A 15,465-nucleotide genomic window follows, 5' to 3' on the forward strand; every position below is an offset into this window, starting at 1 on the left:
TTAGTGTTTCTATGGTCTTTTGTAGACATGCTTCTAATATTTGTTCCTCAGGTGCACATCACAATATATCATCCATGTAATGTAATAACATTACTTTTGGAAATGCTGCTTTTACTGGAGTAAGAGAAGCAGCAACATACATTTGGCACATAGTAGGGATGTTTTTCATTCCCTGTGGCAAAACTGTCCATTCATATCTTTTATAAAGCTCAGCTGGGCACTGAAAAGGTAACTCTTTTCATATCCTCCTTATCTAGAGGGATAGAATAGAAACAATCCTTAATGTCTATAACCTACAGAGGCTCTTTTCTAGGGAATTGAGTAGGAAATGGAAGTCCAGGTTGAAGAGTTCCCATAGTTTCCATTTATTCATTTACCTTTCTTAAATCAGTCAACATCCTCCATTTTTCAGATTTCTTTCTTCCAACAAATACTGGAGAATTCCAAGGACTTAGAGAAGGTTGTAAGTGTCAAATTGCTCCTGTACTATATCTAGTAAGACCTGAATTTTATCGCTACCTAAGGGCCACTGTTCTATCCACACTGGTGTATCAGTTTCTATTGGATAGGAACAGGTGAAAGTGGTGGGCCTTCAACAGCAGCCTTGCCTAAAAAACCAAAGTACTCATTTGTAATCTAATTGTTGTAAGATGTCTCTTCCCCACAGATTGATAGGAATTTTTTCAACTATAAAAGGAGTAAAAACTCCTGTTTCGCCTTCAAAAGTCCATCTCAAAGGGTTAGCACTAACTTTAGCTGCTATTGATCCTCCTACACGAGACATGTAGTTATCTGCCTTAATCTTTGGCCAGTGGCTGGGCCAGTTGGCACCTTTAATGACTGTGCGATCTGCACAGTGTCTACTAAATCCTTCTCATGGTATGCCATTTATATAGAATGGTGAGCATAGGTCGGTCAGCTGTCACAGCTGCTGTCCAATATATTCCTGGGTTTTGCTGCTTGGAGTCAGAATCTGGGAGACTATCACCAGATTGCTTATTAGGAGTCTGTATCAGTAAACCTGATGCTTCTCCTGGTTGATAAGTCACACATTGTCTACCTATATTAGTGACTGGGATATTATCTACACATTCCTCAGTTTCCCATATCAGTGTATGGATGGACACTGTTTTGTAAGTACACTCAGGAGGTGAAATGGTCAAGCCTACTGTGCCTGGAGGCAAGGGATCCATAGGCTAGAGAGGAACAGATTTCACCTCTCCAAGGGGTATCTCAGTTGTTCAGCTGCATACAACTCTATTCTCCCCAATTGTAATCCCTTTCTCCCATCAGGTTGTTTCCTGGCTGATTGGTCATGTCTTGTACTGAACTTCTAGGCACACTCTGGGTGTAGCATCATCTGCCATTGTGCCCTAAGTATTTTTTGCCTGGGGCCCTGGAGCTGGGCCCTCATCCCATTTTCCTGAATCAGTCTACACTCTGATGCCCAATGGAGTCCTCTGTTGCATTTTAGACATGGGGTATTGGGTTTTGTTCTCCCACCCTGTTTTCTCACTCTGTCTCTATGCCAACATTGAGCTTTCAGATGCCCTACTTTACCACATTGCAAGCATTGACAAGTCTCTCTGGAAGTCCCTTGCCAAAAGGGACCCTGTCTTTTCATGTTTGGATCTTGGGAAGTCTGCATGATAGCCTCGCTATAAAAGGTATTTATGCCCACTGTGGCACAACATCTTATGCTCTCCTCTAAAGGAGCATCCCTATGTAGTCCTTCCCATAATTCTCTGTATACACAAACGATTGTGCCAGCATGGGATAGTGGGAAGGGCCATTTTCCAAGCATATCCTTATAGAGTATTGTCCAATCAGTAATTAGCCTCAAGTGCTCACTTGTCCGATCCCAGTGCATTGACTCGAGAGTTTCAGCCCCTTACAGAAAAGAAAGCCAGATTTCCCTATTTATTATCCATATTCTATCCTAGCTCTATCTCTTAATTTTTTAGTCCCATTTTCCTCCCTATTAAGTTGTAATTATTCTTTACTCTGTCTAATACACAGACACATATAAAATATTATAAAACGCAACATAAGTACCTATGACTTAGTGATATCAAGCGCCATTAATATAATTAAAATACTCAAAAAAGTAGTAATTTTAAAAAGCAACCATCCTTTGAACAAGAACAAAACTTATAAGTACTTATGCATGCTTATATGTACATATGTACATATACATACATATGTATGAATGATTGAGAGAGAAAAAAAAGCTAATGGTTGTATAAAACCAAAGTTCAAGGACTGTTAGACTATATTCTAAATAAAATTATTTTTCAAAAAGAGAAAAATATTTTTAAAATTTTACTTACTTTGAAGTAATGCAGGGTTAAAAAACTCACCAGATGTGAATATTATGGAATATTATTGTTCTATAAGAAACAATAGGCAGGGTGATTTCAGAGAGGCCTAGAGAAACTTGCATGAGCTGATGCTGAGTGAGGTGAGCAGAACCTGGAGATGATTGTACACAGCAACAAGATTAAGCGGTGATCAATTCTGATGAATGTGGCTCTTTTACAATGAGGTGATTCAAATCAGTTCCAATAGACTTGTGATGAGAGAACCACCTGCATCCAGAAAGAGAATTATAGAAATTGAATTTGGGTCACAATATAGTCCTTTTACCTTTTTTGTTGCTGTTTGCTTTGTTTCTTCTTTTTTTTTCCTTTTTTGATTTTTCTTGTACAGCACAATAAATGTGGAAATATATATAGAAGAATTGCACATGTTTATCATACCTTGCATTACTTTCAGTCTAGGGGAATGGTGGGAAGAAGGAAAGGAGAAAAATTTGGAATACAATGTTTTGCAAGGGTGAATGTTGAAGCTTTACATGTATTTTAAAAATAAAAAGCTATTATTTTAAAAATATTTTTAAAAAAATCATCAGGTACAAGGTATAAGCCAGAGAGCTTTATAAAAAAGAGATCCAGAAAGATTGCAAATTGCCATATCAGAATGCCATAGTAGGGACAGGGCGGCACAAGTCAGGTGAGAGATTAAACTCAGCAAGACTGCATAGAAACTGGAAAATTCACCATGACACCATTTTGAAAGATTGACCAAAGAAACATTGGTGAAAAATCAGGGGCATGTTGACAACTTGGTGGAAACCGTAAAAAGGGTGCAACCAAAAAGGAGAGAACATGGGCAGGGCCAAGTAGGTGATTATTTGTTTTTAGCCTCAGTAGACCAAGAAGTCCATATATTATGGATCTGTGAGAATTAGTGACTTCCCCATAGTCATTATGTATCAAAAGGGGATTTGAACCCCTAACTAATTTCCAGGCCAGCCATTTATCCATTACACCAAACCACGTCTATTATGTAATTAGTACAAAATATTTTTTGCGTTATATTTTTTTCCATGATTCAAATTACTTAGTCCTTTTTTAAATTTTAAGGCAAGTATTGTAAAACAGTATTCTTGATATTATCTTGATATTGCATCTCCTAAATATGATCCTATTCTAGGACCTTTTATAGTATTTAATGGCTTCCTGTTGTTCATTCCTTTTAATCATGTCTCATTCCTTGTGATCCTATTTGGAGTTTTCTTGGCAAAGATCCTGAAATATTTTACTTCCTTCCCCAGTTCATTTTACAGATGAGGAAACTGAGGCGGGATCACACAGTTACTAAGTGGCTTTCTCACTCCATGCATTCCCAGGACACTATTCACTGTGCCACTTAGCTGCCCCTACTTAATGATTTAAAAATTGTTATTTTTACTGTTAATATGCAATATGCCATTATATTTTTAGGATGGGATCTAATACAGATTTATTATGAAAACATTGTTATTAAACTGACTATCATTTGTATTTTATAGGTGTAATCCCTTTCCATGGATTTTCAATGTATGGTAAGTTGGGCTTTAAATGAATGATTTATATGATGCTTTTACCAACATATTTATTCTCCCTACATTATATAGTTGGCAAGTTAACCATGCTACATAGGTTTTAAATCTTCAATTTCTTGTTTGTTTATGTGTTTCATTAAAAAATAAACAGTTCATTTTCTTTGCTCTATATATTAAGTATCTATAACTGTATTATATATATATATATATGTTAAAGTTTTATACACATATATCTCTATATATAGTTTTACATATAGAGAAGCTATACTAGTTGTCTGGCAAATTAACATTTACTTTGAATTCTGTTAGTAGAAATAGGGTATGTGTAATGTTAAGATTTAGTTTTAATACACAGTGAATAATATGTATGACTCAAGATTCTGGAGTTTGAGAGCCATTCACACCAGGAAATTTAAAAAATATAAATGAACCAGGAAGCGTTAAATGGAAAATAGAGCATCAGGTTTGACCTCCTGATTTGCCTAGGCTGTTGGTATGTGCTACATCTGTTACACTGACGTACGCAGTCAGCCTCAAGTACGTGTGAAGAGAGGCTGGAGGGCCACTCTGTCACCCCAAGTCAGCAGATGATGAATGAGGAGCTAATGAACTTTGGGCCCTGCTTGGAGTGACAACAGGACAGTTTGAGGAAGCCTGTCAGGTGCTTCTGGCATGGAGTTTTAAAATTTGTAATTCATCATGACTAATCTTTCTAAGGGGTGTTTTTAATCATCTGTCTGAGAATTTCATAGGTTCTGGCAAAAAAATTTCATAAATCATTGAATATTTTACTTTATAAAATTCAGTAGTGCTCAATATTTTTAAAAATCTGTATTGATCAACAACCAGTTAATTTTCATGATCTGTGTTCCTTCTTCATGCGGTATGGCATAAATTTATTAAAATAAACACATCTTAATAATTTTATTCCCCCTCAAAATAAAATCTACTAAAGTAGGAAAAAGTAAAATAAAATAAAAATAAAAATCTAGGCTGATGGTTTAAATATAAAGCATTAAAACTAATGTTTCAGTAGATATCAAAAAACATTCAAGTTACATACAGAGCTAACTTGTTATTGTTGTCTTCTCTGGTCTCGGGAATGAATAGTAAAGCTACATAATAATTTGTGGTGCTACAATATTGACATTTAAACCTGCCTTTTATCAAAACTCCATAGCAAATAGTATTATAGAGAAATTCTAATGTATTTCCATTTTCTAAAAACAAATTAAGATAATACATCTTGATTAAATCTATATTCTTGTCTTTGAATCATAAAGTTAAAATTAATAGTCTGCTGCATTAAATTAATCTTCATCAGGAAAACTGATTTGAAATACTTTTACAATGAAACTTTTGGTTTTGTTCATTTAGATGATTTAAAGGCACTGATTGATGCCATGAAATTAAATAATTCTGAGTATTTCCAAAGTAAATGATACCCCATTAGTTCAAAATTTGTCATTATATAAAAAGAAATTAATGGAGAGTATATTCAAAGCATTTAAGAAAAACTTCTAATATCCATAATTATTTAGCAGAATCCATTTATCTGTATATTTATTTTAATTATGTATATTATCATTCTTAGAAACACCATATGCTAAAGAGTCCCCACTTTACAGTTGGTTTTAGGTAACCTATGAACCTGAAAGCAATACAATTGTATTAATTTAAAAAAAAATATGATCCATATTTTTTCCTAATTTCTTTCAACCAGTCTTCCTTTCATTTTGTGCAGATTAGTGAAGTAATTTTAAAATATTTTTAAAAAAATCATTTTCCAAAGGAAAGGATTAGTTTAAAATTGATGAGAAAAAAATGATGAATGTCAATTTCTCTTTGGAGCAACAAAAACACAGGTCCACTTTGTATTCTTATATCTGTTTCTGTCTGACAGAGTGAAACATAATACAGTTCTGCTATTTTTGCTACTTTAAATTCTTTTTTAGAAGTAGATTAGCTTATAAATCATAAACAAATTAATCTGCTATTTTAAATATTAACCATTAGTGGACCCTTTAAGCCTCTGTTATGTATATTGGAAAGAAATTGCATTTTTCTAATTTCATATAAAATTACTTTTCTGCATTTATTCACTAAATAATAGTTTAAAAGCTTCCAGGGCAGCTAGTTGGTACAGTGGATAGAGTATGAGCCCTGAAATCAAGAGAACCTTAGTTCAAATTTGGCCTCATACTTAATAGTTCCTAGCCATGTGACCCTGAGCAAGTCACTTCACCCCAATTGCCTCAGGGGGTGGGGGGAGCCTTTCAAACTGTAAGATCAAACTGTCAATATCTGAAGAAGTTATCTGCTTACTACAGAAATGAAATTTAAAAAGCAAAACAGAAAAAAAGTGTCACACATACAGAGCTCCATCCTAATGTATCTGATGTACATTTCATCAAACTTATTTCCTTACATTAGGATGGGACCGACCATATCTTTTCTAATTTATGTAGCACACCTAAAAAAAGTTTAATAAATAGAACTTGATCTTGACTAAAATAAATAGATATAGTTAGTGAATATATTAGCATCTTTTTACCCATTACCTTTTTATGAATTTGGGGAGGGGTAGCTTACCAACTCCATAACTATATTTTCATTTAGAAATTTATCCCTAAAATTAGTTTGTTTTTATTTTTCCTAATCCTTCTGACAAATTAAAATGACAATTATTAATGCTGGTTTTCTTGTGATGTTTTGGTAAACAGAATCATCAGACTAAATTACTCTTAATTCTAGAGAGTTGGAATTGACCTGCTTTAAGTTTAAGCATATTTTATATTTGATTATTTTTCCCCATCACTTTTTAAAAGTGAAAAGAATCAAGAAAGGCAGGAGACTGATTGATGAACTCATTTCATCTCTTGCTGCTTTTAGCTATGACCCACTAGTGACTAGCTCTAGAGCTTCTTACCAATCAATTTTACATCATTGACAATATGAGTAATTTTTATTTTATTAAAACTAGTAAATCTTCTGAATTCAGTTTTTATTCATAAGCCACGAGATGATTACTGTTTTTATTCCCAAAATCTTTATTATGACACTTTGAAAGATTTTTTGAATCTCAAAAATCAGTTTGTTTCATTTTTTCCTTTACCAGCATCTAAAATTACAACTTCTTGATGTGCTGGTACAAAATTAAACTCACATATATCTGTCTACTGTGCCTTTCTCTGCCTTGTGCAGTGATTTTATATTAGGTGAAAAAAATTTCAATTTTTCTTTGTTGCATAGTTCCAGCTTCTTTTTGACAATTGATTTGTTGTTAGGAAAGTTTGAAAACAGCTCTCTGACCTTGGTACTGTCCTCTAAACTAAGATAATTCTTAAACATTTATTTTTAAAGTAATCTTTTTGAGGTTTTTAAAAATTCTAAGAACTTAGCAAAATCATCTATATGAAACTTTAAATATACTAAGTTTAATCCTCTCATACTGTATGTAGGTATGTGGTATAACAGATAGAATACTGAGTCTGAAGTCAGGAAAACCTGAATTCAAATCCAGCCTCAGACATTTTATTGAATGTATGGCCCAGAGCAAGGCATTTAACTTCTCTCAGTCTCAGTTTCCTTTACTGAAAAATGGGGATAATAATGACATATATCTCCCAGCATGTCTCATTTTTGAGGTTCAAATGAGATAATGTTTGTAAAGAGTTTAGCGCGGTTCCTGGGACATAGTAGATATCCCATAAATGCTAAGTATTATTATTGGTGGGGCAGCTAGGTGGCGCAGTGGATAGAGCACCAGCCTTGAATTCAGGAGGACCCGAGTTCAAATTTGATCTCAGACACTTAACACTTCCTAGCTGTGTGACCCTGGGCAAGTCACTTAACCCCAGCCTCAGGGGAAAAAAAAATAAATAAAATAAAAAAAAGTATTATTATTAGTGGGGATGTGGTACAAGCTTATTAATGAGGGGAATCCTATCTCAATTATTAGAGGAACTTGGATCTTTGAATCTCTATGGGCCTATGCCACTTTCCTCTGAAATCTTTAACTTTTTTCTTTATTCTTTCAAAAGATTCAAATGCTAGAAGGCAAATCTGCTTCCTTTAGAGAGCAATGTGGAAATGAACTTCCACTCAGTCATCCTGTGTACAAAGTTATAGATGATTTTATTTTTATCTTTTGTTTTTGTGGTTGTGGTTCCTAAAGAGTTTGTTTGAAGTTGAAAATGTCCTCTAGAAAAATGTCTAGATGTGATGATTTTAGCTTCTGATAAGCCTAGATCATATTTAGTTCATACCTTATTTCTGCTTTTTTAAAATTAAAAATCTCCTAATGGCAGAAAATACAAATATAGCCATACCAAATCTAGTCTCCTCTTTCAAGATTGGTACTTTTTCCATGAGCTTCAGATCCCAGCAAGTGGATTTAAAATAGTAGAGTCTAGAATTTAAAATAATAGAGGTCATAATTAGACATATTTATGATTGTTACTTCTTGATGAGTGTAAATACTAGGAATGTATGTATTACATGCATCATGCATTTTTATTCATTAAACTAATTTAGTAGTTTGCAATGTTGTCAATTAATTTTTTTATCCTTTCAGTTGCTCCACTTTGTTTTCTGTACCATGAACCTTCCAAATTGTATCAGATATTCCGTGAGATGTATGTGCGTTTTTTCTTCAGACTCCATTCCATCTCTTCTCATCATTCTGTAAGTTTATTAGAAATTGAGTCAAATTAGTTTATATCTGTAATTTTTGTATTAGAAGATTATGTAGTGGCAGATTGTCTTTTAATTTATGTAGACTTGTAAAAATAATATTATAAAACTACACATTCAATTTGTGATATTGAATAATAGATTATAGTAATTTTGGCATAGAATCAGGACAATGGGGTAGTTTTAAGATGAGGAAATATAAGTAAGTGTTTTTATGAATAACTAGAAAAATGACAATAATCAGTTAGATTTAGAGAAGTATCATTTTTTATGTATTGAAACATGAAAGTAAATTCAGAATTCTGTAAAAAAATCATTTTAATGTAAAAGTAATCACTTTTACTTGCCACATATGTACTGGCCTTTTAGATTTTGTAGAAAATGAAGCATTTCATATTATTAATAGGTAAAGAAATGATTACTTGTCACTTGTTTTCCAAGTTCATAATTTCATATTTTGACTAATTATCCACATAATTTTAAATGTTTCCCTTAGCTTTGCTAAATTTTTAGAAACAAGTAAAAAGCAAACTGAGCATAACATTTTAAAAATCTCTCCATTTTCTTTGGTCCTTGTCTTATCTTTATTATTATTGTTTCCCTGTCTATTCTAATAACTAGAATGAGCAGGGCTTTTGTTTAATTTTTGAGATGTATCTTTTTGAGCTTCCTTGACCCTTATAGAGGTGATTTTTGACCATACAGTTGAAATGCTAAATAAAATTCACATGTAAGGGACCAAAAAAAAGATTTTTCTATTTGATTGAATGAGCCATCATGGTACCTGAGGAAGGTGTTTCTATTGAATTATCTGCTCTTTATTCATCTCTTTTAATCACAAGCATTGTGGCATGTAAGAGGTAGGAGAGGAGTTAAATATCTTTATACAATCTTAATCTTAGACTGTTTTATTCCAAACTAAAGCTTTAAATTATGAGATGATTCTAGGATTACATAGATGATTCTGCCCAGCATCTTAGGACAGAAAATATTTGGATCACTTGATTTTGCTCTTCTTCCTTTTATCTGGAGTAGAACTCAAACTCATAAAATCTCTCTTCTCATCTTCTACCTCGGGGCAGCCTGAAATTTTTTTTCTTCCCTTTCTTCCCTTATTTCCTTGCACAATTCAGTATGTCAGGGGTCAAAGCAGCCTGCGGAATTACTATTTCCTTGCACCTACCTCCCGCCAAAATGATAATGAATAGTTCTTAGATTTCCTATCACTTGGCTGTTTCAGCTTACTTTGGCCTGCTCATTCTCTGCCCCCTTTTCCCCAATTCAATAGAATTTATTTTTTCCAATTACACATATAGTTTTCAAAATTCTCTTTTCCCTTCCCCAAGAGAGCAAACATTCTGAAATAGGTCATACATGTACTGTTATGTTAAACACATTTCCACTTTAGACACATGGTGAAAGAAGACCAGAATTCAGTGTCTGAACCATTCTTTTTCCTTAGGGTGAGGATTTGCAGGGAGTTGCCTTTTTTTCAAGCCTGGAGTGAATCCTCTGAATTTGGAATTGGAACAACTCTTTTTCTGCAGAAACTCAACATTGCCCCTGCAGAGACATTTCTCAAAGAGTGCTAAGCTGCCAGAGTTTTGATCTAGGCATTTATTTATATAGCTTTTCCTAAAGAATCCACTTTTATGTTGTGGCTTATGCTATATCAATATTATTTTCTTCTTCTTTTCTGTTGGTTATTCAGAGAGTCATGTTTAATGACTACCAAACAAATAGTTTTCCTGGTGGGATGACAGAGTAAGGGAGGGAAGGAAGGGGAGGTTGCACATTATAGGAGGAGTGGGAAAAGCAACAGGAAATATTTTCTCCCTAGGAGAGAGGCAACAGAAGGGGAAAGCCATTATAGAGGGAGACAGCAAAGGGTGTGGGGAAGGCAACAGGGAAATGTCCACAAATTGGCAAGTATCCAGAAAAAAACTAATTTCTCTGTGACCTCAGTAATCTTACATGTCAGGCCAAATAATGTTTTGTTCTGTGTAATCATGTTTTTCCTGGACTATTTGTATGGTATATACTTAATTGAGTAGAGAGACCCTTGTGTCAAAAATGAGATCTCCTGGGACATATAAGAAAAGCTTAAAAGATGAATGAAATTTTATATTTGTTCAATGCACTGAATGATTTACTGACATTGTCCATTTGTATTTTTGTTGCTTAAATTAAAAATATTTAGGTGATATTTACATTAATATTCATCATATTTTTCATTGTGAATTTGAAGTAATTCAAGTACTACAACTATATTTTAATGGATTATTATTGTATTAGGGTATTGTTTCACTGTGTTTCCTGTTTGAGACACTTCTTCAAACTCATCTTCCACAACTCTTTTACCATCTACGGGAAATTGGAGCTCAACCGTGAGTATTTTTCTCTTATTTGTGTAATAGGGAAACATTCTCACATTAATCAGTTTTTCAATTACCAAATATTTATTAAACATCTACTCTGTGAAAGACACTGTGCTAGGCTACAAAACCAAAAGCAAAACCATTCCCATTCTCAAAAAGCTTACAACTAAGAGTACTGTAAATACTGATATAAAACGGATACCATGTAGAGAAGGTCCTGGCAGCTGGGAGCACCAGGAAAGGTCTGATGCAGAAGTGGTCTTTCGGGAAAGAAAATGCTTTGAGGTGATTTATCTCTTTCAAGACAGAAATATACCATTAAGTTAAATGGAATAGCTATTCAGTAATGAAGTATACCTTGAAAATCTTCTGAAAATTTATAAAAGAATTTATACATACCTAATACATTCTTTACCAAGAATTTCCTGTCTGGTATAAGAGTTAAAACAATGAAATGTTTTCTATTTATGATGAAAGCTATTTGCCATATATGAGGAAACCTTTTATGGAAATAATACTGAATTATAAGTGTGGTTCAGACTACCATGATATTCTGATTAACCAAAGCTAAAGAAGAGTAAAATTTGCTATGATGAATTAAGGGAAATATATATTTATCCCATTTTTGTGTAGTTTGAATAATAGTACATTGATTATTTCACTTACCAAATGTTCATTAAGCACACTGTACTTCACTAGGTCCTGAAGATTCAAAGATAAGACATGCTTCAGTCTCTGATCTCAAGAAGCTTCCAGTCTGGTAGTAAAGTGGGGTTAGAAAATTAGTACAAACAGTCCCTTCTCTAAGGAGGAAATTTAGATAAGGGAGGTAACATGTATGGATAGACTGTTGGACAGATGGATAGATTAATATATATATATACATATATATATGTGTGTGTGTATGTATATATACACATACTATATATATAAATATATGAGTATATCTCAGAGAGAGAGAGACAGAGAGAGAGAGAGAGAGAGAGAAAAGATAAAAGTATTTTTTGACAAAAAGCTCTAGTAAGTGGAGAAGAATCAGGAAACGTGTTTGAACTAAATCTGGAAGGAAACGAGGTATTCTAAGAGGTGGCAGTTAGGTGGATGTGTTTTTTAGATCAGAGGAAAGACATGGAATCTGGTGCCATGCATGAAGAATAGTAAGGAAGAAATTTTGACTTAAGATGAACTGAAGTTAAAATAAAATAAAAGGAGAATATCTCATGGCTGACCCACAGATCTTAGCTGGTACTTTTCAGCCTCCTAATAATTTAATCCTGAAGATTATAATACTATGGTATGGAATTATGCAGTTCTACTGTCTGCCAGAGATTAGTGCATTCTTAATTTTCCTAGGTATATTTGCAAGGATTATTCCTAACTATTGAATAATTTAATCTTTTTCTGAGCATTTAAATTTTTTGAAGAGAAATAGAGTTGAGACTTTATTCCTTTTCCTCTTCATTACAGACTTCGTATATCTTTTAAGTGGATGGTACGTGCATTCTCCGGTTACCTAGCTACAGACCAGCTTTTGCTTTTATGGGATAGAATCCTAGGATACAACTCTCTGGAAATTCTTGCTGGTAATATGAAACATCTATTTGTAAAACATATGTATCCAAAAAAGGACAATCCTTTTCTTTATGTTAAGTAAATACTGAAACAGTATGTCCCCATCTGCAAACATTTACAGTATTTTATTCAGAATCATGGCATAACAAAAAGACTTGTAACAGAAGAGGCAGGAAATCTAGATTCTAGTTGCATCCTTGTTCCTAATTGGATTTTCAAATCTGAGCCAATCTTCAAACCTGCATTCTCTTCTGTAAAATGAATTTGCCTTATGTGATCTCTTAGGCCACTTTTGGTTTTAAAACTCTGTTCATCTATCATAGTGATAGTAGGCATTAATATTTGTTTAATTGATTGAATTAAGTTATTAAATATTAAGATTAAATTGAATAGGGATAAAATTGTTCACTTCAATCAAAAATTACCTTTAGAAGTAGATAGAAGTAGAAAATGTCACTAGAAGGATGAGACTATAAAGGATAGGAAAAAAAATGTGGCTATAAAACAATCGAAGTATAAAAGACCAAGGTTGTTTTGATAGAAAGTAAGTTCAAATTCTCTTGCTTAAATTTTTCCTCACTGTATGAGTGCTACCTTCTTGACCTGGTAATTTAGTACAAGTTTCCCAGCATTTCTAGGGCCAAAAAAAAAGTATCACTTTGCTGCCAGTCTGTTGATGAACCTCTCTAAGCTTGGTGAGACGAGTCTCAGGAAAAGAGACATCCAATCTTGCCCATAATCTCTTGGAGGCTCTCCAGTTTTAAGGTCCCTGCCAGAGTTGACACTTTCCTGACAGAGCCTTCAAGAATCCTGATATCTCCATGATGAGATCTCAGAGCAAAGTGTCTTGAGGGAAAGAGATGCAACTCTCACCCAACTGGTAAGACATAGGCATTGTCTTACTTCTTTCTGGAACCACAGATTTAGAGTGAATCCACAAATGAGCGACCCAGAATGGTAATAGAATTCCAAATCATGACTTATTCTGTTGAAAGGACTGGAAATATTCAACTTGGAGAAAAAAAATAATTAGTGTAAATATGTCTTCAAATACTTAAGGGTTGTTATATGGACTAAAGATTAGATTTGTTCAACTTAAAATCAGAGAACAGAACTAAGATCAAAAGTGACAATGACTTTAAAGAGAAAGGCATTCTTAAAGAACCTTTAAGAACTTCATTATAGGAAAGCAGGTTTTTACTCAATATTCAAATAAAATCTGCCCCTCATTCCTCCCCCTCTCAAAAAAAAAAACCCTCCAACTTCCTAACAACATAAAGAAAAATTTCCCAATATTTTGAGCTATTCAAGAATGACTGGATAACTCTGAAAAATAGTAAGTAGATCTTCACTAAACATATCCACATAGCAGCCATATCTGCCAAGGACACTAGAAGCATGATTTATACTTTGGGTGAAGATTGGATTTGATGACCTTTAACATCTTTTTTTTACGTTCTAGTTCTATGATTCTCTGATCTATGATATCTGAGCTTGTTTCTAATTATTTTTGTCATTTAAGCAAAATATTCATTCCTACACCAAAGAATTCAGGGCTTAGGGTAAAGGTCAACTCAGTACCTCAGAAAAGTAGTTCTCTTATTCATTTCCTCTTACTATTTCATTGTGACAGCAATTCACTCTTGTTGAGTTAATCGAGGATTATTTTATTGTAGTTGTCAAGGATTTATCATTTTTATTAGACTAATGGGCCTCCCTTTATGGACAACCCAATTTCTCAAACTCTCAAAGAGTAGAGTTTTAAAAACTGAAATCGCTCAGTTTTATTACTCCACATTCTATCTACAATGCATTTCTTTTACCATCCTCCTCATCCCTCACTCACTAAGGTACAAGCTCTTGCCATATCTCTCCTGGCATAGTGCTTTCTGCACGGATGTATCCATGCTTCTCTTATCTCCTCAACCGTCCTCCATGTAATTACTGAATAATCTTCTGACTGCACAGAGAGGATCATGTCAGTACCCTGCCCCAAAATATTCACTCCATTGTCTTTTCTAGCCTATTTTCTGTGTTCCTTCAAATTTGCGTTGTATCCCTTGACTCAGAAGCTGTTCACCATGTCTGTTGATACTCAACCCTTAAGAATTTTTTTCCTTCAGGGAAACTCAGATCTTTTTAAACATGGAGTGTTCCTTGGTCCACCAGTTATTTGTATTCTCCTCTTAACCTTGTATTTGATGATATCATGTTTTTATATCTCCATTTAAGTATAAGCTCTTTAAAGGCACAACTCAGTTTAGGGGTAGGGTGCGATGTAGTGTTCTCCCACCCCTGGGGGACCTCAAGCAGAAGCTATATAACCATTAACAGGTTTGTTCTATAAGAGACTGCTTTTCAGACAAAATTTGGTCTAGATTGCCTCTTTGGAAGCTTGACATTCCATGATTCTCTGTTATATGAAAGGTCTCCTGACACTAGAATCCAGGTAATAATAGTAATAATACATATTTTATGGAACTTTAAATTTTACAAAGTGCCATCTTCATGATGATCTCATAAGATAGATAAGGCAAATATTATTGTCCCCATTTTATGGTTGAGAAAAGTGAGGTGCTAAGACTTGTCAGTAATCACATAATAAGTGTGGGAGCAGGTGTATTGAAGTCCAGGGCTCCCTCCCTTCTGCCATTGCTCCTCTCCCAGCTATCCCTGGTTATCTGAGAGTTGATGGCTCCAGCATCCAAGCTGGGCCCTTGTTCTCCTGAGGAATACGTCTTTTCTGCAGCATTTAGTTTATACTAACTGAAACTCTCTTTCTCTAATGGTGCTGTCTGTACTGCCCAAGTGCTTTGGGTGCGTATTTACTTATCCTTCTCATTAAAATGTTTCAGTCTTTCATGGATATTCCTTATTTAACAGTAAACTAATACGACAAGTTGGATTTTGTGTGTATGTGTCAGGGACTGGCAT

At 34.0% G+C, this 15,465-nt stretch overlaps 1 protein-coding gene across 4 annotated transcripts in view; it reads left to right on the forward strand.

Annotated features, from left to right (window-relative positions):
• The window catches only part of TBC1D19 (TBC1 domain family member 19), a 97,339-nt gene that overhangs the window by 75,762 nt on the left and 6,112 nt on the right, over nt 1-15,465 (forward strand). For 2 of the 4 annotated variants that reach the window (XM_074274602.1, XM_074274603.1), the window contains exons 16-19: nt 3,854-3,886; nt 8,463-8,572; nt 10,877-10,968; nt 12,427-12,542. In XM_074274602.1, coding sequence (XP_074130703.1) covers nt 3,854-3,886; nt 8,463-8,572; nt 10,877-10,968; nt 12,427-12,542 — 351 coding nt within the window. The remainder of the gene's footprint in view (nt 1-3,853; nt 3,887-8,462; nt 8,573-10,876; nt 10,969-12,426; nt 12,543-15,465) is intronic. The other 2 variants (XM_074274604.1, XM_074274605.1) reach the window with 1 other exon arrangement.

This window comes from Sminthopsis crassicaudata, chromosome 6 (assembly GCF_048593235.1).
Source record: "Sminthopsis crassicaudata isolate SCR6 chromosome 6, ASM4859323v1, whole genome shotgun sequence".
Lineage (NCBI taxonomy): Eukaryota > Metazoa > Chordata > Mammalia > Dasyuromorphia > Dasyuridae > Sminthopsis > Sminthopsis crassicaudata.